Consider the following 27347-nt stretch of genomic DNA (forward strand, 5'->3'; position numbering starts at 1 on the left):
GGTCAAATCAGAGCTGTAGCTGCCAGCCTATGCCAGAGCCACAGCAACTCAGGATCCAAGCCACATCTGCAACCTAAACTACAGCTCAGGCCAACGCCAGATCCTTAACCCACAGAGGGATCGAACCCACATCCTCATGGATCCTAGTCAGGATCATTAACTGTTGAGCCACAAAGGGAACTCCTTATCTTACATTTATTTTATTTATTTTTTGTCTTTTTTTGTCTTATCTTACATTTAGAAGGAATAAGCAATGAGGTCCTGCTGTGTAGCACAGGGAACTATACCCAATAGAACATGACAGAAGATTAATATGAGAAAAAGAATGTATGTATATACATGCATGATGGGGTCACTTTGCTGTATAGCAGAAATTGATACAACATTGTAAATCAAATATAAAATTTGATAAATTTTATAATAGTATAAAATATCATAGAAATTTTAAGACATTATAAAAATTTTAAAAAGTATTATTAAGCACTTGTTTATATGGCTCTCTGCTAAGCACTTGACAGATACAACCTCATTAGCTCTTTACCTTAGTCCTACAGGTAGCAAGCATAACCAGCCTCAGTTCAGAGTTGGGAGCTGAGGTCCAGATTGGGGAAGCCACTTGCCTGAGGTCACACAGCGGGAAAAGTGAATCTGGCAATCTTATCTACATGGCACAGGGCCCCCTCAAATCCTTCAGATATATTTACCATACACATTGATGGCCTTTTGTGTTCCAGGCCCTGGTCTAAGTGCTGGCTAGAGGTGAGTGAAGGTTACATAGTTAATTCTGGCTTCTTCTGCAATGAGTATCTTGCCCTAGCTGCAGTCCCCAGGAGAGCAGACACTTGCTGAAGAAGGGCCACTTACTGAGGGTGGAAGTATCTTCTACTTCCTCCTAGGGTGGAAGGTGGAGGAAGGCAAAAAGATCAGATTCAAGGGCCGGGATAGCTCCTTGCTTGTCCTGGGTCCCTCATGAGCCTGTGTCAGGCTCATGACCTTGGAAGGTGCTGTGATTGGAATGACTATGTCCCCCCAAATTCATATGTTAAAATCCTAATGCCCACTGTGATGGTATTAGGAGGTACGTGGGTCATGAGGGGGGAGCCCTCCAGAATGCAATTAGTGCCTTTCTAAAAGAGGCAAAGGAAAGTTCCCTGCACCCTTCTACCTTGTGGGGACACAGCAAGAAGGCACAGGCTATGAACCGGGGAGAGGACTGCTGCCAAGATCTGACCACACTGGTGCCTTGATCTTGGACTTCCTCGCCTCTAGAACTGTGAGAAATAAGTGCCTGTTGTTTTTAAGCCACCCAGTCTGTGGCTGCTTTTTGCTCCAGCAGCCCAAACAGACTAAGACAAGGAAAGTTGGCTCTCAGGAGTGGGGTCCCCAGACAGGGGTAAGGCACAGGGAGTCGGTGAGGCTGACCTCCCCTTTGTGGGCTCCTCTGAGGGTGGGGAGCAGGAGGGAGGACACTCTCTGTGGGTACTGTCAGCTCCAGTCCCCCGAAGCACAGTTGCAGGCAGGCTTCAGCAGACACTGAACACTGAGGGGGCCTGGCCTTGGTATTTCTCCTGGATGGTTTTCAGGATAGGTACGAGGTTCTGGAAGGTGGGGCGGAAGGAGGCCTTTGCCTCCCAGCAGTTCTTCATGAGGCGATAGATCTGGGGAAGGAAAAACTGAGGCTGTGATCTCTGCTTTCTCCCTGGTCCAAAGAACAAGAGCAGGGGAGAAAGGGAGGGGCTCACCTCATGGGGACATTTCTCTGGCTGTGGCAGCCTCTCCCCTTGTTCCAGCAGCTCAGTGAGCCTCAGCACTGTCATCTGCCCCTGGGTGAGGCCTATGAGCTCGATGAATTTCTGCAGAAGAAACAAGACAAGCTCTTTTCAAGAGGCAAGGCTGCCGAGATAGTGGTCAGGAGCCTGGAGCTGGAATGCAGGTGTTCGCATCACACCTCTACCACTGCCAGCTGTGTAACTCTGGACTTTGCCTCTCCCACCTCAGATCTCTCACCTGTAAAATGGTTCTACCACCTGGGGCCACTACTGTGAAGGTTAGATGAACATTGATAGAGTAATCCTGAATTAGGTATTTGGTGTTATTATTATTATTCTTTTCTTTTTTGGCTGCTGTGTGCACCAGATCCTTAACCCACTGTGCGGGGCTGGGGATGGAACCCTGGATACTGCGCATGCTGTTGTGCCACAGCGGGAACTCATTTGCTGTTATTATTAAGTTTCCCAGCAAGCTGTTTTTGCCTTTTCAGAAATTTTTTCCCAGGAGTCCCCATTGTGACTCAGCAGAAATGAATCCGACTAGGAACCATGAGGTTTTGGGCTCAATCCCTGGCCTCACTCAGTGGGTTAAGGATCCAGTGCTGCAGTAAGCTGTGGTGTAGATTGCAGAGGCAGCTTAGATCTGATGTTGCTTTAGTTGTGGTGTAGGCCTGCGGCTGTAGCTTAGATTGGACCCCTAGCCTGGGAACCTCCATATGCCCTGGGTGCGGCCCTAAAAAGAAAGAAAGAGAGAGAGAGAGAGAGAGAAAGGAAGAAAGAAAGAAAGGAAGAAAGAAAGAAAGAAAGAAAGAAAGAAAGGAGGGAGGAAGGAAAGAAAGAAAAGAAAGAAAAAGAAAATAATCTCCCCCCTTTTACAAAGGCACTCTGATTGGCTTCGGGAATAAACCCTTAATACACTCTGGGCTCTTCCCCCCCAGCCCAGGGCTACACAGTCATTGGCTCCCTTGAAGGCAAGTGAGTCAAGTTGGGCCAATCGGAGAGAGTCCTGAATTATGCTGGAAAGAGAACCCTTGTCTCTTAGGCTGGGGGGATGGTGGGCCCGCGGGGTGGGGGGTGGGGTTCCACTGTATCCACAACAGAGGTAAGGTCTGCTTGAGAAATGTTACCACAGAAAACTGCAGAGCCAGAGAGATGGAGAAAATGCCACTCCTGATGACATTCGAAGGTCTACGTGAAGCCCTTTCCCCAGTGTCCCCATGGAGTATGTGAATGGTGGAATAAGCTGTTCCTATTTGAGTTTCTGTCACAGCCAAAGCCCTCTGCAGTGTAAGTGGCCCACTTTACAGAACAGGACTATGAGGCTCAGCCGAGTTAAATGCTTGCTAAAGTGGGGGAGTTGGGAACTCACTAACTCCTCTACTATGGGGTGGGGGTGGGGGCTTGGCTCTCACCGAGGGGGGGCTCTGGCTGGAGTCACAGTAGGTCAGCAGCTCATACATGGTGACCCCAAAGGACCAGACGTCAGAGGCATAGTAGAACTTACACTCCTTCAGGCACTCTGGGGCATACCTGGGGAGAAAGGGCACTCAGGCCTTGGGCTAGACCAGGTTGGAGTCCTTACCTGGGGCTCCAAAGCCCTCCGGCCCCAATTAGGGCCCCACCCTTAAGGGGGGATGGATGCAGTGTTACTGGAACTAGGCCCTGTCATCTGAGACCCCAGCATCCGTCTTTTCCACCCTATCTGCTCTAGGTGACCCTGGCACCCTCCTCCAGCTGGGTCCCGCCTGGTCACCAGAACACAGGGCTGTCCCCATCCTCGCGCACGCAGTAGTAGTCGTGGCCTTCGGGCACGGCCTTGGCTAGGCCGAAGTCCCCGATCTTGACCAGCCTGTTGTTGTCCAGCAGCACGTTGCGGGCGGCCAGGTCTCGGTGCACATAGTGCTGCGCGTGCAGGTACGCCATACCCTGGGGGCGGGGCGAGTCAGGATCAGCGGGGGCAGGGCCGTGACCAAGATGACTGTGGGACAGTCAAGTCAGGTTTGGGGGGATTGGGCGCCGGAGCGGGCAGGATGGAAGGTGGGGCTGGGCAAAAGGGCCGGACAGCAGAGGGGGGGCCACACAGGCTCTCCCGGGTGGGGGACGGGCGAATTGCGAGGCTCCGTGCTGCCATGCTTAGCCAGATCAGCAGAGGGAACTAGACAGGTTGGGGGCGGGACCGACAGGGGTGTGGCCAGGTGATCCGCGGAAAGGACCCGGAAGGAGGAGAGCAGGCCCAGGGGCGGGGTCGGGCAAGCAGAGGGGATAGGAAGCTCAGGCCAGGCAGGCCGAAGAGTTGGGTCTGGGAGCAGGGGCGGACCGGCCGACCTCGCAGATCTGCTGGGCGAAGAGCAGCAGCTGGGCCAGCCCGACATTTTGCCGAGGCAAGTAGTCTCGGAGGCTGCCCAGGGGCACGTACTCCATGACGAGCTGTACTGACTTCTCGCCTGACAAGGGAGAGCGGCGGTCGGTAAGGGCGTTAGAGGCCTGGGCCAAGGACTGCCCATCCTGAGCCCTGCGACCCTCTATCCCAAGGTGAAGAGGAAAAGCCAAGATCCATCCACACTAGGCCCAGTGTGAACCCATCTCCAGGCAATCGAGCCCTCACCAGACGGAAAGGAGGCCCAGCCACGCCCACCTGGGTGAATACACTCGGCCCTCCAGCCTGCAAATGGGAGGCTCTAATTGGCCAGGCCCTTCTGGCCCCGCCCTCCAAACAACATCCACGCTCCAGTCCCCCCCCACCGTTTCTCCAGGACCCGCCCACCTTGGTCTTCGCAGCAGCCCTTGTACTTGACGATGTGTTCATGGTAGAGCGTGCGCAGGATGTCAATCTCTCGCCTCCAGCCGGTGCGGAGCTGGGAACCGCAGCCAGCCTTGAGGGCCTTCACGGCCACCATCTCACCAGTGCCATCGTTGGTCGGGTCATAGCAGTACAAGCTGACTTTCCCAAAGTGACCCTGGCCAGAGCGTGCGGGGGGGTCAGTCCCCCCGACTCCCTCACACCCCGCTCCCCAGGTCCACCTCCAGCCAAGTCTGTTCAGAAAATCTTAGGTCCTATCTACTCCAAGTTGATGGGTCCCCTTGGGGCCCAGGCCTCCCTTTCAAGTTCCCAGGGCCTCCCTAGAAGCTGAGGGTCTTCTTAGGCCAGAGCCTTCTAACAGCTCAGGCCCCGCCCCACCCCCACCCCCGGCCTCTAGGACCCGCCCCTGGTCCTCCAGGCCCCACCCTCACCTCGCCCAGGTCCCGGATCTTTTTCAAATAGCGCTTGTGGAAAATGGTGGGATCTGATGTCGGCAGGTCCGGGTTCACAGACAAGACATCAGCAAGATCTGGAAAAGCCACAGTGAGTGAGTCCCGACCCCAGCCCCTTCTCTAGCAGGCCCACACTTGGGCTCAGAGAAAGCCAGCGACTACTACCCCCATCCAATTCCAGAGGTAAGGAATTTTTTTTTCCAAGAGCTGGAAAATTCCATTTCTTGTTCAAAATGCAGAGTTGGCTGCACCAAAACTGATACGTGGGATGTTCTGAGATCACGTAAAGGGCACAACCTTTTCCTTAATAATGAAAAAATTTGCCAGGGTCTAATTCATCCAAAGAAGTTGTAGCCTTCTTCAAGCAAAACATTAAGGTCTGCTCCGGGCATCCCCACCCCCCAACTTAAGTGAATTAGAAACTGGCACACACCCCAAGCCTCTGCACAGAGACTTGGGTGCACCACACCTGTGTCAGCAAGGATCTCAGCCCCTCTCCTTCCTCCAGGATCCCAGCCCTGGAGTGGTGCTCACTTTGGGGCTGCAGCTGAGTGAGGTCACGCAGGATGGTGCGGAAGGATGGCCGCTGGGCTGGCTCGTAGGTCAGGCACTGGCTGGTGAGTGTGGCCAGCTCTGGGCAGGAAGGCTCAGGCAGTTTGTGCTGTTTCTGGTAGAAGCGCTCTTTCTGTTGGGAAGGGGACAATCAGAAGCAATCAGTGCACCCCCTCAGTCTCCTCCCCCAAAGACAAAGTCAGATCCACAGAGCAGTAGGGCTAGACCAGTCAGGTTCCTTGTTCTTGTCATTTCCATTTTACAGATAAGATGACTGAACTTCAGCAAAGGGACGCAGACTTGCCCACACCTCTAGTCAGGACTTGAATCCAAGTCTAGCAGATTGGGCTATGCCGGAGCATCTCACACTTGGCCCTTCCTGCCCTGGCTGCCACCCGGCTCTGCTCCTAGGAAGCTCCTACAGACTGCAGCTCCCCAAATGCACCAAAACCTCCTCTGGGCTTTGGCACAGGCTGTGCCCTCTACCTAGGCTGCCCCTCCTAGCCTGGGACACTGGTATTTCCTTTTTTTTCTTTTCCTTTTTTGGCCACCCCGCAGCATATGGAGTTCCTGGGCCAGAGATCAGATCTGAGCCGCAGTTGTGACCTACGCCACAGCTGCAGCACCACCTGATCATTTAACCCACTGTGCCAGGCTAGGGATTGAACCTGCACCCTTGGAACCGCAGAGATGCTGCCAATCCTGTTGCTCCATAGCAGGAACTCCGTATTTCTGCACTTAGATTAAAACCTCCTCTGGGAACCCCCGCCCCCCACCTTGCCAACAGCCTATGCTTTCATCATTCCTGTGGTCACTCTGCCTAGAACCGAGGCATGTGACCTACGTGGTGTGTGCCACAACGACCTTATGAGGTCAGGACTACAGTTCACCGAAATTGACTGATGACCAGATGGAGTCCCAGAGACATGAGGCGACATATGTGAGCCCCCACAGACAGAGGAGAGGCAGCTCTGGATCCTAAATGCACTCTCTAGACACCTGGCAGGTGCCAGCCCCCTTTGTGGGATGGGCCCAAGGGTCCTCAGATGTACCTCAGAGGGGCCACGGCCCTGCAGGGGGGCCTCGCCATCAAAGCAGATCTCCAGGAGGGTGGCACCAAAGCCCCACTTGTCTGCTGCAGTGCTCAGGCTGTTGGCTCCACCAGACAGGCACTCTGGGGCTGTCCAAGGGATCCGCTCAACTCGCTCTGGGGGACCAGGTTCAGAGGTCACCAAGGTAAAATAAGTAGGGGAAGCCCATCCCTGTGCCCAGCCCCACCCCGGTCCTCACCCTCTCTGGAGAGGGCATTCAGGCCCACACCGGGGTCACTCAGCTTGATGAAGGGGCTGGTGCCCTCTGCCTGCCCCAGCCGTGCCAGCAGGATGTTCCGGCCACACACGTTGCCATGAACCAGACTCTTGTCTTCCTGGGGGGAGGGGGTGGGGTATAAAAGGGGGCGTGGCCACCTAGGTGTGTAGGCACCACCTCCATCCCACTTGGTCCCCGCAGGGACAGCCCATGTGAAAAAGACACTCATGGTCATTATGGAGAGCCCAGTGCACTGTCACAGTGACAAGGCAGCACTGGGTGCCCAGTGGGTCCTTCCTGTTTCCCAGAGCTGGTGGCCAAGGCTTTTAGCCAGGGGCAAAAGGCCAGAGGACCCCACTGCTGTGCTCAAACCCATGTTCCTTCCCCGGGGCCTTGCACTGGCTGTTCCCTCTGCCGGGAATGCACTTCTCTCAGTTGTGCTCACAGCTCCCACCTCAGTTTCAGGTCACCTTAGTGAGGCTTTCCTGAACCACTCACCTACCTATTTAAGACTTCACCTCTTCCCCAAACTGAAGCAAATCTCATCTCCATTTCTGCTTTTTTCTTCACAGTTCTCACTACTTTCTGACTTTTTTTTTTGGCCATGCCCAGGGCATGCCAAAGTTCCTGGGACCAAGGACTGAACCCAAGCCACAGCAATGACAATACTAGATCCTTAACCACTAGGCTACCAGGGAACTCTACTACTTTCTGACATATTATGTCATGTCCTTAATTATTATTTCTCATTTGCCCCTTCCCATGAAAATGCCAGCTCCCCAAGGACAGACACTTCTGTCTATTTCATTCTCTGTTGGATCCCCAGGACCTAAGACAGAACCAGGCACACAGAGAGTGTTCTGGAAACGGGGGTGACTGGACCAGGAGGGGCTGGGGATGAAATGGTAAGAGAGTGGTGGAGGTGACTCCCACAGGGCCCTGGATGCCAAGTGAAGGAGTTAGGTGCTCTCTGGAGGAAGGTGGGAGCCATAGGGGTGTGTGAGCCGAGGAAACTCATGGGAAGATCTTCCCAGGATAGCATGTGGATGGATGTGTCAAGGCCTCCATATCCAAGGCGGGGGCTGCCCTGGCCCTCCCCACTGCCCCAGGTCCTGCCCACAGGCCACGTACCAGGTAGCTGAGGGCGCTGGCCAGCTGCTGGGCCACTGCCAACTTCCAGGCCAGAGGCACATGGCCCCTCTCCCGCCGCAGCCACACGTCCAGGGGCCCGTGCTCCACGTACTCCGTCACCATGATGTCTGTAAAAGCCCAGCCACTGCAGGCGCTGCCCACCCGCTCACCCTCCCAGGCACCAGGGGGCTGGGATCGTAGGTGGGGAGGGGGCTAGTCAGGGCTGTGGAGGAGGCATGGGAGTGACTCTGGGGGGAGGAGAAACTCAGGACAGAGGGCAGGTGTGGGGTGAGGCCAAGGTGAAAGGTGGCATTTAGGTCCAGAGTGGGGCCGTGGCACAGAGGAGGCTGCGAGTAAGTGACTAGGTAATGATGGGACTGGGGAACTGGGGGTGGGTGCAGGCGAGTGGAGCTCCAGGTGGGTTGTGAGCAATGTTTGGATCCCACAGGGGTGGGATGCTTGTGGAGTGGGGGGTGTGCAGGGTTGGCACGCAGGCCAGTGTTGGGGGGAAGGCAGGAGAGACAGATGTGGGGTTGATGTTGGTAGATCAGAGGCTGGCCACTAAGGAGCTGTGAGGTACACGCAGAGTCGGGGCAGGGGTAGGGGTGAAGCAGGGACTGAGGTCTGGGAGGACTGGGGCAGCCAGCAAGGCTGGGGTCTGTGCAGTCGCAGTGTTGATGCAGTCAGAGGGGCTGGGCCATTAGAGGTGTTCAGGTGGGAACTAGAGCTTGGGATGGAGTTTGGGTGGTGGAGGGTGGGTGTGGCCAGGAATCGGAGTGCAGGTAAGGGTCAAGGTGTATTCGGGGTATAGGTGAGAGTCAGATGGGCACAGACTGGGCTGCAGTCAGGGGTCAGGGTAGAGGTCAAGGGTCCGTGTGCAGTCAGGGATAAGGATGTAGGTCAAGGAGTCCCCTGGTGGACTCAGCAGGTTAAGGATCCGGCCTTGTTACTGCTGTGACTCAGATCACTGCTGTGGTTGATCCCTGGTCCAGGAACTTCCGCAGGCCGCCAGTGTGGTCAAAAAAAAGAAGAAGAAGAAGGATGTATGTCAAGTGGGGTTGGGCAGTAAACAAGATGGGGGTGGGGTGGGGTGGGGGCAGGGCCCACTCACTCTCAGAGCCGTGCACATAGACGCCATGAACGAAGACTAGGTGCACATGAGAGACCTGGCTCATGAGGCTGGCTGTCTCGTAGAAGGCCTGTGGGGACAGAGCAGTTGAAGCGGCCGCGGACCCCTTCATCCTGTTCCCCCAGCTCCTGGCTGCGTTTACTCACCAGGGCGATGTCATGGTGACTGGGGTCTAGCACCTTGAGAACCACTCGCAGCTCCTGCCCACGGTCCCCACTGGATGGGGAGGGGTCCCTGCCATCTGACTTTTCCTCTTCGGGGCCTCCGCCCCCCACTCGCAAGAGGCCCTCATACACGTTGGTCCTTGTGCCCTGGCCTAAGTGGGACAGCTGGGGGCGGGGGAACATTTCCGTGGAACATCTCCGTGACAATGGTTCAAGGCTGCCTCCCTGTGCCCCACCCCAAGGGCCCACTCCCCCACCCCCACGCCATGCACCTGAGTGATGTCTTCCTGGTGGACCCGGTGGAAGCTGAGATGGCTGAGGTTGAGAGGCCTGGTGCAGGCCTGAGGCCCCCGAGTGATGATGAGGTTGGAGATCTCTGGGGGGTGGAAGCCATCACTGAGGCGTGGCACAGAGGGAGAGGCCTCCCGCACCCTGTGGATGCCCCCACCCTATCTTGGTACCTCCCGGCCTCGGCAGGCAGCAGCGGTCCAGGGAAAAGCAGTCATCACCGGCCCGGAGAGAGCAGCCCTGCAGGGCAGCCCGCAGCTCCCGCACGCTGGGGAAGGACCGGCCCCAGCCCTCCAGCGTGACCGTCTCAGCCTGCAGCTCTATGGGGAACTTCCGCAGGCGCAAGCCCTTCGTGCCAGGTGCCTGGGGTGGGTGGCAGGGGTAGGGGCGGTGAGCAGGGGTCCAGGCAGGGAGCACGCTCAGCCCCGGCCCAGGACCCCCGCCCCAGGCCCACCTGGTCGCGCTGGGCCACTGTGAGGATGAGGCGGTTGAGGTGGCTGGTGCTCCAGTGAATGAGGTAGAGGCCATCCTCTGGCCGCAGCTTGGCCAGCACAAATGGCTCCCTGGGTGGATTGGGGGGGACAAGGGAGCACCATCAGAGCTAGGAACTGTGTGTGTACTAATCCGACTGTATACTCACATCGATACTTGTTTTATTAGTAGTAGTAGTATTTTTTGCTTTTTAGGTCCGCACCAATGGCATATGGATGTTCCTGGCTAGGGGTCTAATCAGAGCTACAGATGCCGGCCTACACCACAGCCACAGCAAGATCAGATCCAAGCTGCATCTGCAACTTACACCACAGCTCACAGCAACACTGGATCCTTAACTCACCGAGTGAGGCCAGGGATTGAACCCGAAACCTCATGATTCCCAATAGGATTTGTTTCTGCTGTACCACGACGGGAACTCCAATACCTACTTTCATATTTAACTACTAAAATAAACATTTCCTGATGATAACCCCATCCAGCACCACATTGCTTATCTGTAACTTCCTTCTCCAACTGGATGAAAACTGGTTGTCCGTATCTACAACATAGGTACTTATTTATTCAATGCTAGTAAACAGCAGTTCCAGAATTAACCTGTACCCCTGTGAGAAACAAATATACTGACCAGAATACAGTGTTTCTGCACAGTTCAGATTTTTTTAAATGGCTGCACCTGTGGCCTATGGATGTTCCTGGGCCAGGGACTGAATCTGAGCTGAAGTATGACCTACACCACAGCAATGGCAATGCCAGCTCCTTTAACCCACTAGGCCTGGCCAGGGATCGAACGTGCACCCCCAAAGCTACCCAAGTCGCTGCAGATGGGTTCTTTTGTGGTTGTTGTTTTTCTTTTTTTCTTTTTTGCAGTCATATTCTTAACTCGCTGTGCCAAGTGGGAACTTTTTTTTTTTGATAGGCAAGAAATAGATTTATTAAGAGGATGCTTGTGAGAGATGCAAGTGGGCAGGCAAGGAGGTGCTGCTGTTTGTTTTTTTGTTTTGTGTTTGTTTTTTGGTTGAGCCTGGGGCATATGGAAGTTCCAGGACCAGAGATCAAACCCATACCACATGGAGTTCCTATTGTGGTCAGCGTTAACGAGCCCGACTAGTATCCATGAGGACTCAGGTTCGATACCTACCCCCGCTCAGTGGGTTAAGGATCCAGTGCTGCCATGAGCTGTGCAGTAGGTTGCAGATGTGACTTGGATCTGGCATTGCTGTGGCTGTGGCTGTGGCTGGAAGCTACAGCTCAGATTCAACTCTTAGTCTGGGAACTTCCATATGCCACGGGTACAGCCATTAGAAGCAAAAAACAAAAACACTTCACAAAACCTGCCCAGGAAACTATGACTTGAAAAGATTCATTTATCCCAATATTCACTGCAGCACTATATACAATAGCCAAGACATGGAGGCAACCTAAATGTCCATCAACAGAGGAGTAGAGAAAGAAGATGTGGTACATATATATACAATGGAATATTACTCATCCATAAAAAATAGTAAAATAATGGCATTTGCAGCAACATGGGTGGACCTAGAAATTATCATACTAAGTGAAGTAAGTCAGACAGTGAGACAAAAATATCAGATGATATCACTTATATGTGGAATCTAAAAAAAGGATAAAAATAACTTATTTGCAGATAAGAAACAGACTCACAGACTTTGAAAAATTTATGGTTTCCAAAGGGGACAGGTTGGTGGGGAGGGATGGACGGGAGGTGTGGGATGGAAATGTTCTAAAATTAGGTTGTGAAGTTCCCTTCGTTGCTCAGTGGTTAATGAACCCAACTAGGATCCATGAGGATGCGGGTTTGATCCCCGGGTTAAGGATCTGGCGTTGCCATGAACTGTGTTGTAGGTCACAGACATGGCTTGGATCCCACGTTGCTGTGGCTCTGGTGTAGGCTGCAACTCCAATTCAACCTCTAGCCTGGGAACCTCCATATGCTGCAGGTGTGGCCCTAGAAAGCAAAAACCGCCCCCCCAAAAAATAAAAGATAAAATTAGGTTGTGATGATGGTTGTACAACTATAAGTATAATAAAATTCACTGAATTAAAAAAAAACAAAAACAATGGAGTTCCTGTTGCGGCTCAGCAGAAACAAATCCAACCAGTATCCATGAGGATGAGGGTTTGATCCCTGACCTCACTCAGTGGTTGGGGGATCCGGCGTTGCTGTGAGCTGTGGTATAGGCTACAGACATGGCTCAGATCTGGTGTTACTGTGGTTGTGATGTAGGCCAGCAGCTGCAGCTCCTATTTGACCCCTAGCCTGAGAACTTCCATATGCCACAGGTGTGGCCCTAAAAAACAACAACAAAAATAACAGCAAACAACAACAAAAAAAACCCTGCCCAGCAGGGCACACTCCAAGCTAGTATAAATGTCAGACACAGCTTATCTGGTGACACAGTCTGCACACACACACACAGTTACCAGAACAGGCACACAGTTGTGTGTAACAACTGTCAGCCACTGAGGCTGATAAGGTTACATACACACCCAGACAGGAAACAGCCATCACATGGGCACACACCCAGCCACAGACACAGCTACTCACAGGGTGACACACAATGATGATCAGTCACACACCCCAAAGACAATGATCACAGGCACAGCTGCTTACCTAGTGTAACATGGCAGCACAGAGGCATTGGCATCCTAGACCCAGAGGGGACAACTGTCATAAGCAAAAACAGGTGCTAGGAGGTGACACAACCACACAGGCCCCAACAGCTACACATGTTGTGGCTCACGTGCTGCCATAGACTGAATGTCTGTGTCCTCCTAAAATTCCTATGTTGAAGCCCTGAGCCCCAAGGAGGTGGCATTAGAAGACAGGCCTTGGGGAGATGATTAAGTCATGAGGGTGGGGCCCTCACGAATGGGATTAGTGCCTTATAAAGTGGACCTCTTCCACCACACAAGGACACAGCCAGAAGACTGAACTTGAGGCTGTGAACCAGGAAGTGGAGCTCTCAACAGACACTGGATCTGCCAGCACCTTGAACTTGGACTTCTAGTCTCCAGAACTGTGAGAAATAAATGTCTGTGGTTTCTAAGCCACCCGGTCACTGGTATTCTGTGATAGCAGTCTGAATGGACTAAGGTGACGCCGATGCTGCCCACAGCCACCCGCTTCCAGCCCCCCATACAGCTGTGACATGGCATGGCCAAAGCCCTTGAGAAGCGAAATGACCACGTCACCCTCCTCTGGTGTAGAGACTACGGTCAGGCCTCTTCGACATCCCCAGGATCCAGTCCCAGTGTCACAGGTAGGACAGGGGATGGATACCCAGGCACAGGGCCAATGACCAGACAAGGCGATAGTCACAAACCCCAACCGAGCCACATACAGGATGGCCACAGGCACACCTGATGACCACATAAGCCCTGACACTTCACTCTCAGCCCCACACATTGAAGCAGGAGTGCTCAGACAGTGATCCACAGTTACCAGGACAGATACACACCTGCACAGGGGTGTAAACACCCACATGTATATCTGAACGGCCATGGGCATTTGAGCAACACACAGCCCCACAAAAGTCAACAGTCCTGTCACGTGTGAAAACATGCATTGACAATTTCAAATGCAGCCACTGGAGCAGTGGTGCAGCTGCCTGCCAAATGGACTGTCTACACACATGTGCACACATCCATGTGCATGCACGCACACGTGCACCCACATCAGTATCCAGTGACATGAATGTGTGCATGATGCAGTGTGAGTGAATCCTTGCATGCACACATGCACGCACACACAGGCAAACACACACTGAGGTGTATACCCTAAGACACAAGTGTACATGTGTATGCATTCATACATGTGGGTGAACACACATGCTTTCACAGCCTAAGACATGTGCACACACTGAGACACAAAAGCACACACATCTTGTTCTAACCCCACCATCTCTAGGGCTCACAGTCCAGGTGGCAACTGCTACCACCTGGGCCTGCACCGCCCACCTGCCCTTCCGGGCACTCACAGCAGAGGTCCGTGGATCCCATCCTGGATGCTCATCACCAGCCGTGGAGGAGCCACCTCGTGGCACAGGTAGTGGCTCGAGTCAGCTGTCAGGCGGAAGTAGCCATCCACCAGTGCCACTAAGGACAGGGCCGTGGCCCGGGAAGGCAGGGTCAGCTCCTGCAGGCCAAGGCCACGGGGGACATCAGACAAGGATCGCAGGCCAGAGGTGCCCCGCCCCCCTCAGCCCCACCAGCCCAGCCCCGGGTCCGGGCCCCACCAAGCACTTGTCCTGACAATGAATGCTGACGTGGCGTTCTTTCAGCACCACGTGGGTGATGTCCTGGAAGTTGCAGAAGTAGGTCCACAGGGCCTCCCCAGGCCTGTCCACTGGCTGGTTGCCCCGCTCTTGGGCCTTGGCTTTCTTTCCAGAATGGCCAGTATGGGGAATCCTGCTGCTGCTGCCATCACCAGCACCACCACTGGGACCCTGGAAACCAGCATGTGGGGCAGTGGAATGGAGCAGAGCTATGCCTGTTTAGTTTCCCTGCATGTTCCTGCTGGGAAGAGGTGAAAGCTGAAGGGACCGGGTAACCCTGGTCAGGCATACCCCCAGTGAGTCCCAGTGTCACAGGCTGGACAGGGGACCCACCAAGAAGAGATACACTTGCCAGAAGCTGGAACTTCAGGGCTGGAATTTCAGATGTCAGATATAGGGGTGCTTCAGAGGTACAGACCCCATAAACTAGATCTCAGGGGGCAGAAAGGCAGAGGAGACTCTCCAAGAAACAGGCCCCAAGGCACAGACAGACACACCCCAGAGCCATGTGGGCAAAAACCCTCTTCAACCCAGTCACTTCAGAGGCAAAGGCCAAAGCTGAGCAGGAGTGAGCCACCCACAGAGAACCATGTGGGGAAAAACCATCCGCCACGCGCAGCTGCTCTGGACCTCCAGATGGAAGAGGACCCCCGCTCACCTCTGCCTGTACCAGCCGCCACTGGATGCCATCAGTGCCTGACACCAGCACCTCATGGGTGGTGGGTTCCGGAGCCGCCTGGGGCTCGGGGTCTGGAGAGGACTGCCCACCGTCCCGGATGTAGCAGGGTTCGCCCTCGGCCTGGGCCAACAGCTGCAGGCGGCAGACGGGTACGCGCTCTGTGCCGAAGCGGGGCGCCAGGCGCTCGAGCGTGGCCAGGTACTTCACCATGACGACCTGCTGTGAGAGGCAGCCCGGCTGGAAAGCCCGCAGGAACTTGCGGAAGATGCTCCGCAGGCGCAGCCTCGTCAAAGCGTTGTGCTGCCGGATCTGCCGGCGGAAGGAGCGCGGGATGCAGTCCTTGAAGCTGTGGGGACCACGGGAAGAGGCCGGTCAGGGGTCTGGGTTGCAGGCCAGGCTGGGTGATGTGGGGCAGGTGACTTAACCCCTCTGAACCTCCGCTGCCTCAGCTAGAAAAAAGGCAGGCTGCCCTGGAGAGAATGTGATAAAGAACCAGCACTGGGAGGTTGGGTGGTGTTCAGGCCCAGGGCCCAGGACTCTAAGGAGACCACAGAGCTGAAATCCCAGCTCTTGGGCCATTTCCCTAAGCTCTAAAGTGTTCTGTCTCTTCATCTGTAAAATGGAATCAAACAGTGCCTGCTTCTAGGGCAAAGAGGGAATTAGGACTATTGATTGGCACAAAATAAGGATTATTCGAGTGTTAAAATTTTTTTATTCCTTTTTGGCCACTGTCTGCTGCATGCAGAAGTTCCTGGGCCAGAGACCAAACCGGTGCCACAGCAGTGACAATGTTGCTTCCTTAACCTGCTGAGCCACAAGGGAACTCTGAGGGTTGGCTATTATTATTACTGGAGGAGTCACTATTGTTTTGAGCATTAATATAATTATCAGTAAAAGGCACAGCTCTGGGAAGCCTCTCTGCTCCTCACAAAGCCCTAGCCCTCACCCCTTCTCCCGCCCTGCACCTATCCACCAGTATAGCTCACTTTTTTTTTTTTTTGTCTTTTGTCCTATTAGGGCTGCACCCTAAAATATGGAGGTTCCAAGGCTAGGGGTCTAATTGGAGCTGTAACTGCTGGTTTAAACCACAGCCACAACAATGCCAGATCCGAAATGCATCTGCAACCTACACCACAGCTCACGGCAACACCGGATCCTTAACCCACTGAGCCAGGCCAGGGATCAAACCCAAAACCTCATGGTTCCTAGTTGGATTTGTTTCCGATGCACCACGATGAGAACTCCTTTTTTAGCTTTTTAAGGCCGCACCCACAGAACATGGAAGTTGCCAGGCTAGGGGTCAAATTGGAGCTGTAGCTGCTGGCCTACACCAGAGCTCACGGCAACACCGGATCCTTAACCCACTGAGCGAGGCCAGGGATTGAACCCGCATCTTCATGGATACCAGTCGGGTTCTTAACCCACTGAGCCACAATGGGAACTCCTTTACTTTTGTATTTTGTTTATTGCCTATCTCCTTCATCAGATGTGAGCTCCAGGACAGCAGGGATTTTTGTTGGCCCTGTTCAGTGTTGTCTCCACCACCCAAAACTAGTACCAGCATACAGTAAGTGCTTGATAAATGTTTGTTCAATGAACGAAGGCATGGTGGTATGCAAGGTCCACCCTGGCCCCCAGGTGCCTGGCCATGTCCACCCGCCCCATTCCCAGATACCTGATCTTCTTGGCCACCTTCTCAAGGGGGACACCGTGGCGGAGGGCGAGCTGGCAGAGGTGCAGGAAGGCCATGCCCAGGCTCTCGTTTTGAAAGTGGTGGATCTCCTCCTCACTTGACAGCTCCCACAGCGATGCCACATCATTTACAAACTCATGCTTGCCCTGGGGATGGGGGAATCAGGCAGGAAGGGAGGCATGAGAACCTGTTCATTCCTCAGCTTCTGGCCACTCTGGGGAAAGGAAGGACCCAGCATGGAAGCCTTCTCTGTCCAATCCTATGCCTGTGACAGACATCACTGATGGATCACATCACCCTTTTCCCTGTAATCCTGAGTCTTAAGATTCTTTGGTTCAGGCAGCCACAGGTTCCCAGGTAACATGTTTTTTGTTTTTAGGGTTTTTTTTTTTTTGGCATTTTAGGGCCACACCTGTGGCATATGGAGGTTCCCAGGATAGAGGTCGAATCGGAGCTACAGCTGCTGGTCTACACCACAGCCACAACAACAGGGGATCCGAGCCGCATCTGTGACCTACACCACAGCTCATGGCAATGCCAAATCCTTAACCCACTGAGCAAGGCCAGGGATCAAACCTGCATCGTCATGGATCCTAGTTGGGATCATTAACCACTGAGCCACGAAGAGAACTCCCCCAGATAACACATGTTAAAACCTATTAGCTATGGTGAACTGGGACAGAAGTGGGGACTCCTCAAATGCCCCTGGGTCCCTCATAAATCGTCCTGCCTCCCCAGCCCCGCTCACACCTGCTCAAAGAGGTACTCAAAGGAGGCTGGGTCCAGGAGTTGTACCCCCGGCTCTGCCTGTTCTGAGGTCTCGGTCCCGGGGGGCCCGCAGCGGTACACAGCTGGCTCCTGAGGATTCATGCCATGCCAGTTCCGGAAATAAAACCTGCAGGAAGGGAGAGGACGCAATTGGGGCTTAGCACGGATTCAGATCAGCTCCCAGATGGGGGTGACCAGGAAGGGAGGGGACAGAAAAGGGGACAAGCCCCCCAAGGGGACTGCACCTACCTCATGCGAAAGTGCAGCGTCAGGCTCGAGTCTCCAGAAATATCCAAGATGTGGTTTGGAGGCAGCCAGACTTGGGCCTGGGCATCGAAGAGGGCAAAGAGATTGAGGCAGAGTGGACTGATGCCTGGACAGGGAGAAACGAGTCAGGAGTTGGTGTCTGCTACTGTTAGCCCTGTGGACCCCTAAACCCACCGTCTCCCTTCACAGTCCCTCCCTGAGCCTCCTCCCCTAGGCCAATAGAAGGCAATGCAATATGTTGACCATGCTGTAGCCTCACAGAAAGGCTTCATTTCCCAGTCTCCTTTGCAGCTAGGATGGGGGCACTGGACTGGTTTCTGACCAATGGGATGTGGACAGAGGGAATGTGCATTTTTCTAGGCCTAGAAATAAACCCTCCTGCCCTCTTCCCTGCCCCAGGGATGTTGGCGATCCCTTGTGCCTGGTGCTGAAGCTACAAGATAGAGGGGAACCATCTCACCTATAACAGACTTTATGTAAATTTTCATTGTCTTCTTGTTTTTTTTTTTTTAAGGGCTGCACTTGCTGTATATGGAAGTTCCCGAACTAGGTGTCAAATCACAGCTGCAGCTGTTGGCCTGTGCCATAGCCACAGTAATAACAGATCTGAGCTGCATCTGTGACCTACACTGCATCTTGTGGCAATGCTGGATCCTTAACCTACCAAGCAAGGCCAGGGATCAAATCCCCAACCTCACGGACACTATATTAGGTTTTTAACCCACTGAGCCACAATGGGAACTTCAAAATTTTCATTGTCTTAACCCAGAAGAATCTGGGGGAGCTGCTTATTACCACAGCAAAATTTATCATAAACTGACTAAGCTCTATAACCTGATGGCACTTCGCCTGGTCTCTCTCTGAACTCTAGCCCCAGAGAAATTTCCAACTACTCTTTGGTTGTCTCCCTCTAGACATTTCAGGCTCCCTTAGATGTGCCTTGTTTCAAACAGATCTCATGTGAGGTCCCCAAACCCGCCCCCCTCCACCCAGTTTTTAAGCCAGGATTTGATCCTTGTCCTCAATTCCTCCCACTCCTTCCCCATCAGATTGGTCCCAAGTCCTGCTCTTTCTGCATCCTCCGTCTCTCTAGGATCTACCCACTTCCTTCAAGTCTAAAACCCAGCCCTAGTTCAGCCTCCAGACTTGCTATCATTTTCCATGCTGGCCACCCAAGCATCTTTTTTATATATATCACTTAAAAATTGTATATGAAATAGTCCTGCCAGAATAATTTATAATCACCCAAGGACTGACTAGCCCTCAGATAATAAAATAAATTCGGCAAGTACAATTGAAACCCCCACCTATATCTACCTCCTTTCTCTCCCTTAAAGAGGTAACCACACTCCTGAACTTGGGGTGATCATTTTCCCATCCTCTATGACCTAGTTGTGAATGTTATAAACTCAATGCAGTATTATACCATAGGTGTCCTTCTGCAATTTGCTTTTTCATGTTACAATAGGTTTGTTTCACACATGACGTGTAATTTTAGTCAAATTCCCTTTTCCTGCCTCTATAGTATTCCAGTGCCCAGCCATACTGCAACTGATTTGTGATTTCTCCTGGAGACAAGACTTTGAAATGGTCTCTTGCTTTTCACTAAGACAAACGAGGCAGCTCTGAACATTCTTGTGTGCATCCCCTGAAGCACATGAGTTGAGTGTCTGTAGAGTTCATTTCTAGGTGTGGAACTGAGTACCCCCAGCGAACATACATTTCAACCATGTTGGCTGATGCCAAATTGCTCTCCAAAGTTATTGCATCCAAGTGTTCTGCCCTTCAAAGAAGGAGCATGCCTCCCAGTGAGACAAATTTCTAAAGAACCAATCTGTTTCACTCTGGCTTAAACCTTCTATGGTTCCCATTTGCCCCCTAAGAAGGCCCAACCCCCTCAGCACTGACTAACCATGACCTGGACCCAGACAACTATGCTCTGGTTTCAATTCCTACTTCCCTTTCCAAATTCTTGAAACTGATGCACCAGTTACTCTTAAAGTCTTTTGCTTCCTCAAACAGATCAGGTTTTCTGGGCTCTCTGCCAGACATGTTTCACATCACCCAACAAACCTGTCCAACTTCTTTTTATTTTATTTTTTTAACTTTTTGCCACACCTGTGGCATATGAAAGTTCTCAAACCTCACAACAACAGTGACCCAAGCTGTAGCAGTGACAACACTGGAGCTGCCTGGGAACTCCACCTGTCCAACTTCTTTAAGAATCAGCCATCAGGAGTTCCCATTGTGGCTCATCAGGTTACAAACTGACTAGTATCCATGAGGATGCTGGTTCGATCCCTGGCCTCACTCAATGGGTTAAGGATCTGGTGTTGACACAACTTGTGTTGCAGATCACCAGTGTGGCTCGGATCTAGCATGGCTGTGGCATAGGTTGGCAGCTGCAACTTCAATTCGACCCCTAGCCTGGGGACTTCCATATGCTGCAAGTGTGGCCCTAAAAAAAAAAGAATAAGCCATTAAGAGTTCTTTTATGGCATAGCAGGTTAAGGATCCAGTGTTGTCACTACAGCATCTTGGGTCACTGTTATGGTGTGGGTTCTATCCCAGGCCAAGGAATTTCCACACGCCACAGTAGAGGCAAAAAAAATACATAAATAAATAAAATAAAATTCTGCCACCAATGGGAAAGTACAAGGTATTACAGAATCTACCAGAGGGCCCCCATCTAGTTATGGAGAAAGGGGTTTGAGAGGACTTCCTGGAGGAAGGGACATGTAAGTGAATTCCCCTTGGAGGGACCTTCCCCTCCTTTAGTGAAAGAAATTAGACTTTTGAGCACCTCTACTGCAGGCTCTCCCAACCATTCCTTACTGCTCCTAGGAAAAAGTCTAAATCTAAACTACTCCCTCTGGTGGCTTTTTTTTTTTTTTTCTTTTTCTTTTTAGGGTCGTGGGATTTGCACACTTCCCAGGCTAGGGATCGAATTGGAGCTACATCTGTTGCCTATGCCACAGCCACAGCAATGCCAGATCCGAGCCGTGTCTGCAACCTACACCATAGTTCACGGCAACACTGGATCCTAAACCCACTGAGGGATCGAACCTGCATCCTCAAGGATCCTAGTCATGTTCATTTCTGCTGAGCCATGATGGGAACTCCCTCCCTCTATTGTTGAAGGCACTGTAAGATTTGTTGTGGGGTTTCTTTGGTTTGTTTGTTTTGTTTTTTTGCTTTCTGTACCCATGGCACATGGAGGTTCCCAGGCTAGGGTTGAATCAGAGCTACAGCTGCCGGCCTACACCACAGCCAAAGCAATGCAGGATCCCAGCCATGTCTGTGACCTACACCACAGCTCACAGCAACACCGGATCCTTAACCCACTGAGTGAGGCCAGGGATCGAACCCACAACCTCATGGTTCCTAGTCAGATTCATTTCCGCTGCACCAGAATGGAAACTCCAGCACTGTAAGATCTGACACAGGCTGACCTCTCTTCCATCATCTCCTACCTGGAGGTCACCTCTGCCCTGGTGTCCCTGTTCCTCTCACCCACCCCAGTCTGCTTCCCCTCAAGGCAGCCTGAGAGTGTCTGTGACATCAGAGTCCAAACACGTTCCTCCTCAGTTCACAGTCCTCCAGGACTTCCACCTCACTTGAAGAAAAATCCAAAAGTCCTCCCTGAGGCCCAGAGGGCTCTGCATGATCTGTGCTGTCACCTCCTTGCCCTCACCTACTGCTGCCTCCACTTCATTCACTTGGCTCCAGCTACACCGGCCTCCTCTCTGTTGCCGGCAAGTTCCCACTTCGGGGCCTTTGCACTGGCTCTTCCCTGTGCCTGGCACCATCTTCCCCTAGATATTCCTTTGACTCCTCCCCTTATCTCCTCAAGGTTTTAATTCTTAGGATATCATCTCTGGTCTCCTATACAGTTTTCTTATTCATTGTTCTTCTTGCTGATCCCTGTTAGAATATTAAGTTTACAAAGGCAGCATTTGGGGCTTGGCACACAGAAGGTGCTCATTCAATGTCTGCTGAACAGATGCACAGAAGATTGGATGCCAGCTCCACCCTGCCCTAAGACCAATGCCTCCGACTCACCGACTCTGTGTGCGATGTGGATGCAGACCTCCTCTGCAGTCAGTGTGACCTCACTGAAGGTGACCCAGGGCTCCCCACCACCAGGACCAGCCCAGTGGAGAAGCACCTTCAGGCCTTCTGTGGTGGCTGTGGGCTGGGCTCCATCCCCATCAGGCTTTCGGCCCCGGGTGGTGGCTCCCCAATGGCACAGAGGCATGTTCTTCACTGCTGGCTTGCCTGAGAAGGAATAGCCTATTAGTCCCCACGCCTCAGCCTGGAGGCACCGTTTAGTACCTCAACCTTCCAACCATCCAGCGGAGAGATTCGGGATCCCCTTCACTGTGCAATTCCCTGCCCCCCTCCTCCCCGACCATGCCTGGATCATGTGAAAGTTCCTGGGCCAGGGATCAAACTCACGCTATAGCAGTAACCAAAGCTACAGCAGTAAAAAGCCAGATCCTTAACCACCAAACCACCAGGGAACTCCCCCAATCTCCCTCCCTGGGCCTCAATTTCCACATCTGTTTGATGGCATTGGAGTATGCGTCCCCATCTACTACTTGGCCAGTTATGAAGAATGACACCACCAGACCCCCATATTGGACAAATTCACCAAAATCAGCTCTGAACCCACCTTTCCAAAATAACCAGGCAGACAGGTGTGGTCAGACCGACCTGGGGATGAATCCTGTGTCAACTTAGGCAAGTCATGGAGCCATGCTGGGCCTCAGTTTCCCCATCTGGAAAATGGAGATGCTGAGAGTGTTGCCATGAAGAGGTGGTTGTGAAATTTCTATATTCTTTTTTTTTTTTCTTGCAGTATATGGAAGTTCCCAGGCTAAGGGTTGAATCGAAGCTGCAGTTGCCTCCCTAACCCACAACAACAGGGACACGGGATCCAAGCCACATCTGTGACTTACACTGCAGCTTGTGGCAATGCCGGATCCTTAACCCACTAAGTGAGGCCAGTCATTCAGGGATGCTAGTCAGATTGTTTTACTATGCCACAATGGGAACTCCAGCTTCAAACTTTTAAACTAGAATTGTAGGTGAATTATATACCACTGTTACCATATTGTAGGGAAAGACTTACTATTGCCATTTTGGTTGTTTTGTGGATCCATTGTTCCTTGTTTCTCATCCTGCTGTCTTTCTTTGTGTTGTGATGTAATTACTACAGGATTTTTCCCTTGTACTTACCCTAAGTTTAATGTTATAAGGTTAAGATACTTTATGAGACTTACCTAACATACCTCACACTTATAACACCCTATTTTTAAGCTAACAGCTTCACTTCAATAGAATTTGTAAACTTTACACTTTTAATTCTCATCCACCTCACCAATTTTGATTACTGCTCTTAACAATTTACATGGGTTTTTTTCATTTGCAATTTTTGTATTATTTTTAAAATTATTATTAAAATTTTTTAAATTATAGTTGATTTACAATGTTCTGTCAATTTCTGCTGCACAGCAAAGTAACCAGCCATACATCCATATACATTCTTCTTTTCACATTATCCTCCATCATGTCCCATCACAAGTGATCAGATATAGTTCACTGTGCTGTACAGCAGAATCTCATTGCTTATCCATTCCAAATGCAATGGTTTGCATCTACTAACCCCAAACTCCCAGGCTCTCCCCCTCCCTCCTCCATTATTATTTTTAATGGATGCACCAGCCACCAGCGGCATATGTAAATTCTCAGGCCAAAGACTGAATCCAAGCCACAGCTGTGGCCTATACCAAATCCTTTAACCCACTGCGCCATGCTGAGGAGCAAACCAGCACCTCCACAGAGGCCTCAGCCGCTATAGTAAGATTCTTAAAACTACTGTGCCCCAGCGGGAACTCCTTTCCTTTTTTTTTTTTTTTTTAATTTTTTTTCAAGTTTTTTTTTTTTTTTTTTTTGTCTTTTTGTCTTTTCTAGGGCTGCTCCTGCAGCATATGGAGGTTCCCAGGCTAGGGATCTAATTGGAGCTACAGCTGCCAGCCTGTGCCAGAGCCACAGCAACACGGGATCCCAGCCAAGTCTGCGACCTACACCACAGCTCACAGCAACGCCGGATCCTTAACCCACTGAGCAAGGCCAGGGATCAAACCGGAAACCTCATGGTTCCTAGTCGGATTTGTTAACCACTGAGCCATGACAGGAACTCCTGTCTTTTGTCTTTTGAGGGCGGCACTTGCGGCATATGAAGTTTCCCAAGCTAGGGGTCAAATTGGAGCTGCAGTCGCCAGCCTACACCACAGCCACAGCAATGCCTGATCCTTAACCCACTGAGCAAGGCCAGGGATTGAACCTGCAACCTCATGGTTACTAGTCGGGTTCGTTAACCACTGAGCCATGACGGGAACTCCTCCTTTCCATTTTTTAAAGTTTTATTGAAGTATGGTTGATTTACAATGTGTTAATTTCTGCTATACAGCAAAGTGATTCAGGTATACATATATCCATTCTTTTTCACAATTTATATGTTTTTTTAATATTGTATAATTGAAACAGATTATTGTAGTTATGGTTAGTTTTTCCATATTCTTTTTTTTAAAAAACTAGCATTGTAGGAGTTCCCATTGTGGCTCAGCTGATTAAGAACCCAACCAGGAGTTCCCGTCGTGGCGCAGTGGTTAACAAATCCGACTAGGAACCATGAGGTTGCGGGTTCGGTCCCTGCCCTTGCTCAGTGGGTTAACGATCCGGCGTTGCCGTGAGCTGTGGTGTAGGTTGCAGACGCGGCTCGGATCCCGCGTTGCTGTGGCTCTGGTGTAGGCCAGGGGCTACAGCTCCGATTCAACTCCTAGCCTGGGAACCTCCATATGCCGCGGGAGCGGCCCAAGAAATAGCAACAACAACAACAACAACAAAAGACAAAAAAGACAAAAAAAAAAAAAAAAAGAACCCAACCAGTGTCCATGAGGACTCAAGTTTGATCCCCGGCCTCGCTCAGTGGGTTAAGCATCCCGAGTTGTGGCAAGCTGTGGCAGTGGGTCACAGATGAGGCTGGCATTGCTGTAGCCGTGGCAGAGAGTGGCAGGTATAGCTCTGATTCAACCCTTAGCCTGAGTACTTCCATATGCCGTGGGTGTGGACCTAAAAAAAACCCAAAAAAACAAAAGCAACAACAAAAAACTGACATTGTAAATGAATCTGTGCCTTTTCAACACTGTTCTGCCTGTTTCAGTTTAGTACCTTGACATAGACATGAAAAAATAACATATAAAAACAAGAATGAAGTAATTATTGGTTTGATCATCATAATCCTTCTGCCTCTTTCAAGCCACGATTACTGCCTCCTACATCCATCCCCAGGAGCGACATGCAGGCCCTGCTGGCTCCCTGAGTGGAGGAGGGGCTGTGCTCAGCTCTCTTCCCAGCAGTCTGGAACTTTTTGAGAGCTAGGCCCAGGGCCAAGGCCCCCTGAGGTCTCCAGTATTTCCCAGAGGGGCTGTCAGCAATTCCACCGATATTACTGATTTAAGCAGTGATGGGGAAAAAAAGAATATTGTAATAGCACAATGTCGGATTGTCAGGAATCCTTTCTGAGCCTGTTTCCTCATTTGGAAAGTGGGCATATAACAGTCTCTCCCTCAAAGGGTTGTTGGGAGGATTCAACGAGGTGAGGCAGGGAAAGAGCTCGGCACAAGGCCTGGAATGCAATACACGATCGACAAATGTTCTATATTATTATCTTATTAACGTTCGAAATAAGATCCTGGAGATAGGGCTTTGGGGGTGACCATCTCCTCCTTCCTCGTTACCATTGGGCCCAGACCCAGCTTTGAAGATGGGATCTGGGTGAGACCCGCAACCCCCCACCCCGCAACATTGAAACCTCCAAACCCCGATGGTAGGGGCAGAAATCGCGACGTGCACCCACCGGGTAAAGACCAGTCTTAAGGCAGTGTGGGCGCTTCTACCCACCTCCTGCCCAGGGTAGTCAGTCTCCGATCTCCCGCCGGCCACGCCATTCCTGAAGATCTCCTGGGCGCGCCCCCACGTGCCCCGATCTAGACTCACCCTTTAGCGGGAACTCTGGCTCGAACCCGGGACCCCGCCCCACAGCCCCGGGCCGCCGCCGCTAGATCGCAGCTGGGACACCTCCTCCTATTGGCTGCCTGAAACAGGCACACTCATTGGCCGCCGTTCTGCTCCGCCCTTTCTCTGCAAGGGCGGCGCTCCTATTGGTCCCGGCTTCACTTTTCGCTCCGCCTCGGGAGGAGGAATGAGGTCTTACGGAGTCTCAGCGACTTGTTAACCACCTGCTGGTGGACCCAAGTCAGGCTTCCGCACCCGAATCTGGTGCAAGCCTAGGTCCTCACTTCGGCGATTACGGCTGCAGCGGGCCGCCATTCAGTCCTACAACCCCCTTGCCAGATGGCCCTACATTCCATCCAGCCTCTTCCCTATCTGCCAGGCCAGCCTTGCTTTGAGGGTGAGAACGTCTTCCTCCACAGGAGGAATTTCCGGCCACCTGCTCACATCCCTTTTCTGATCGCCTGTAGCTCCGTCCTTTGAAGCCTCTTTGCTCTCTAGGTAGCAGCTTGGACATCCCACTTGATCCCTACATAGCACGTCCCTGCCATTTACGGAGAAGGTTATGCGCTGAGCTTTTTACACACTTTATCTCATCTGTAGTCCTCTGAGGGCTCTCTCTCTCTTTTAAATTATCTATTTTATTTTATTTAAAAAAAATTTTTTTTGGTCGTGCCTGCAGCATGTGGAAGTTCCCCAGGCCGGGGAGCAAACCCACACCACAGCGGTGACCTGAGCCTCCGCAGTGACAATGAAGGATCTTTAACCCACGGAGCCGCAAAGAAACTGAGGCACAGTGAAGTGAGGAAGAATTTCTCCCTGACCAAACTTTAGCTCTCTGAGCCTTTTCCTGGCTACCCCTCAACCTAGCCCCAGTCCTACCTTTGGGCTGCACAGTCCAGTCTGAGCAAAGAATCCTTGTAGATCATCCCCCAATCCTTGATATCTGATCAAGTTTCTTCCCACCATTGATGTATAAATCCTTGGCCTATCTATTTTTTTTAATTTTTATTGTACTTGATTTATAATGTTCTGTCAATTTCTGCTGTAAAGTGACCCAGCTATACATACATACATTCTTTTTCTCATATTATCTTCCATCATGTTCCATCACAAGTGATTGGATGTAGTTCCCTGTGCTATACAGCAGGAGTCTTTTTTTTTTCCCTAAATGGTGGAACCCAAGGCATATGGAAGTTCCCAGATCAGGGACTGAACCAAGCCACAGAGCCACAGTTGTGACCTGAAGCACCAGATCCCTCAACACACAGTGTCTCTGCAGTGACCCAAGCTGCTGCAGTTGGATTGTTAGCTCACTAAGAACTCCGCTTGGCCTCTCTTTAGCAAGAACACTGTTATGTCAGTTTAGCAAAAATCCCGCCTATTCTTGATGTCTCCGGAGACCCCTTCAATCTGCTCTTTGGCTAGCAATCCCCAGCTGTCTTTGCAGTATTCAGAGTTGAGCGCAACTCTCTCCC

At 51.8% G+C, this 27347-nt stretch overlaps 1 protein-coding gene across 23 annotated transcripts; it reads right to left on the minus strand.

Annotated features, from left to right (window-relative positions):
• Positions 1-181: 181 nt before the first annotated feature.
• TYK2 (tyrosine kinase 2) lies at positions 182-25946 on the minus strand. 23 transcript variants are annotated; one of them, XR_014836494.1, is made up of 27 exons: positions 25855-25946; positions 22925-23032; positions 22466-22571; positions 21853-22068; positions 17773-17896; positions 17506-17650; positions 16738-16901; positions 15042-15408; positions 14345-14554; positions 14087-14244; positions 10048-10156; positions 9767-9956; positions 9578-9681; positions 9288-9470; positions 9124-9211; positions 8013-9007; positions 6864-6999; positions 6626-6780; positions 5556-5706; positions 5001-5098; positions 4534-4726; positions 4095-4213; positions 3523-3695; positions 3182-3299; positions 1743-1853; positions 1423-1658; positions 182-892 (listed from the first exon to the last, which is right to left on the minus strand). XR_014836494.1 is itself a non-coding variant. In XM_085009694.1 (26 exons), the coding sequence occupies exons 4-26, from the start codon at positions 22046-22048 to the stop codon at positions 1524-1526; spliced, it is 3555 nt and encodes a 1184-aa protein (XP_084865820.1). In that variant the 5' UTR covers positions 22049-22068; positions 22466-22571; positions 22925-23032; positions 25855-25946; the 3' UTR covers positions 182-1523.
• Positions 25947-27347: the final 1401 nt, after the last annotated feature.

The sequence above is a fragment of the Sus scrofa genome, chromosome 2 (genome assembly GCF_054392235.1).
Source record: "Sus scrofa isolate SSC_HxYL_T2T_F1_AM1 chromosome 2, Sscrofa_HxYL_maternal_Yorkshire_Landrace_v2.0, whole genome shotgun sequence".
Classification (NCBI taxonomy): domain Eukaryota; kingdom Metazoa; phylum Chordata; class Mammalia; order Artiodactyla; family Suidae; genus Sus; species Sus scrofa.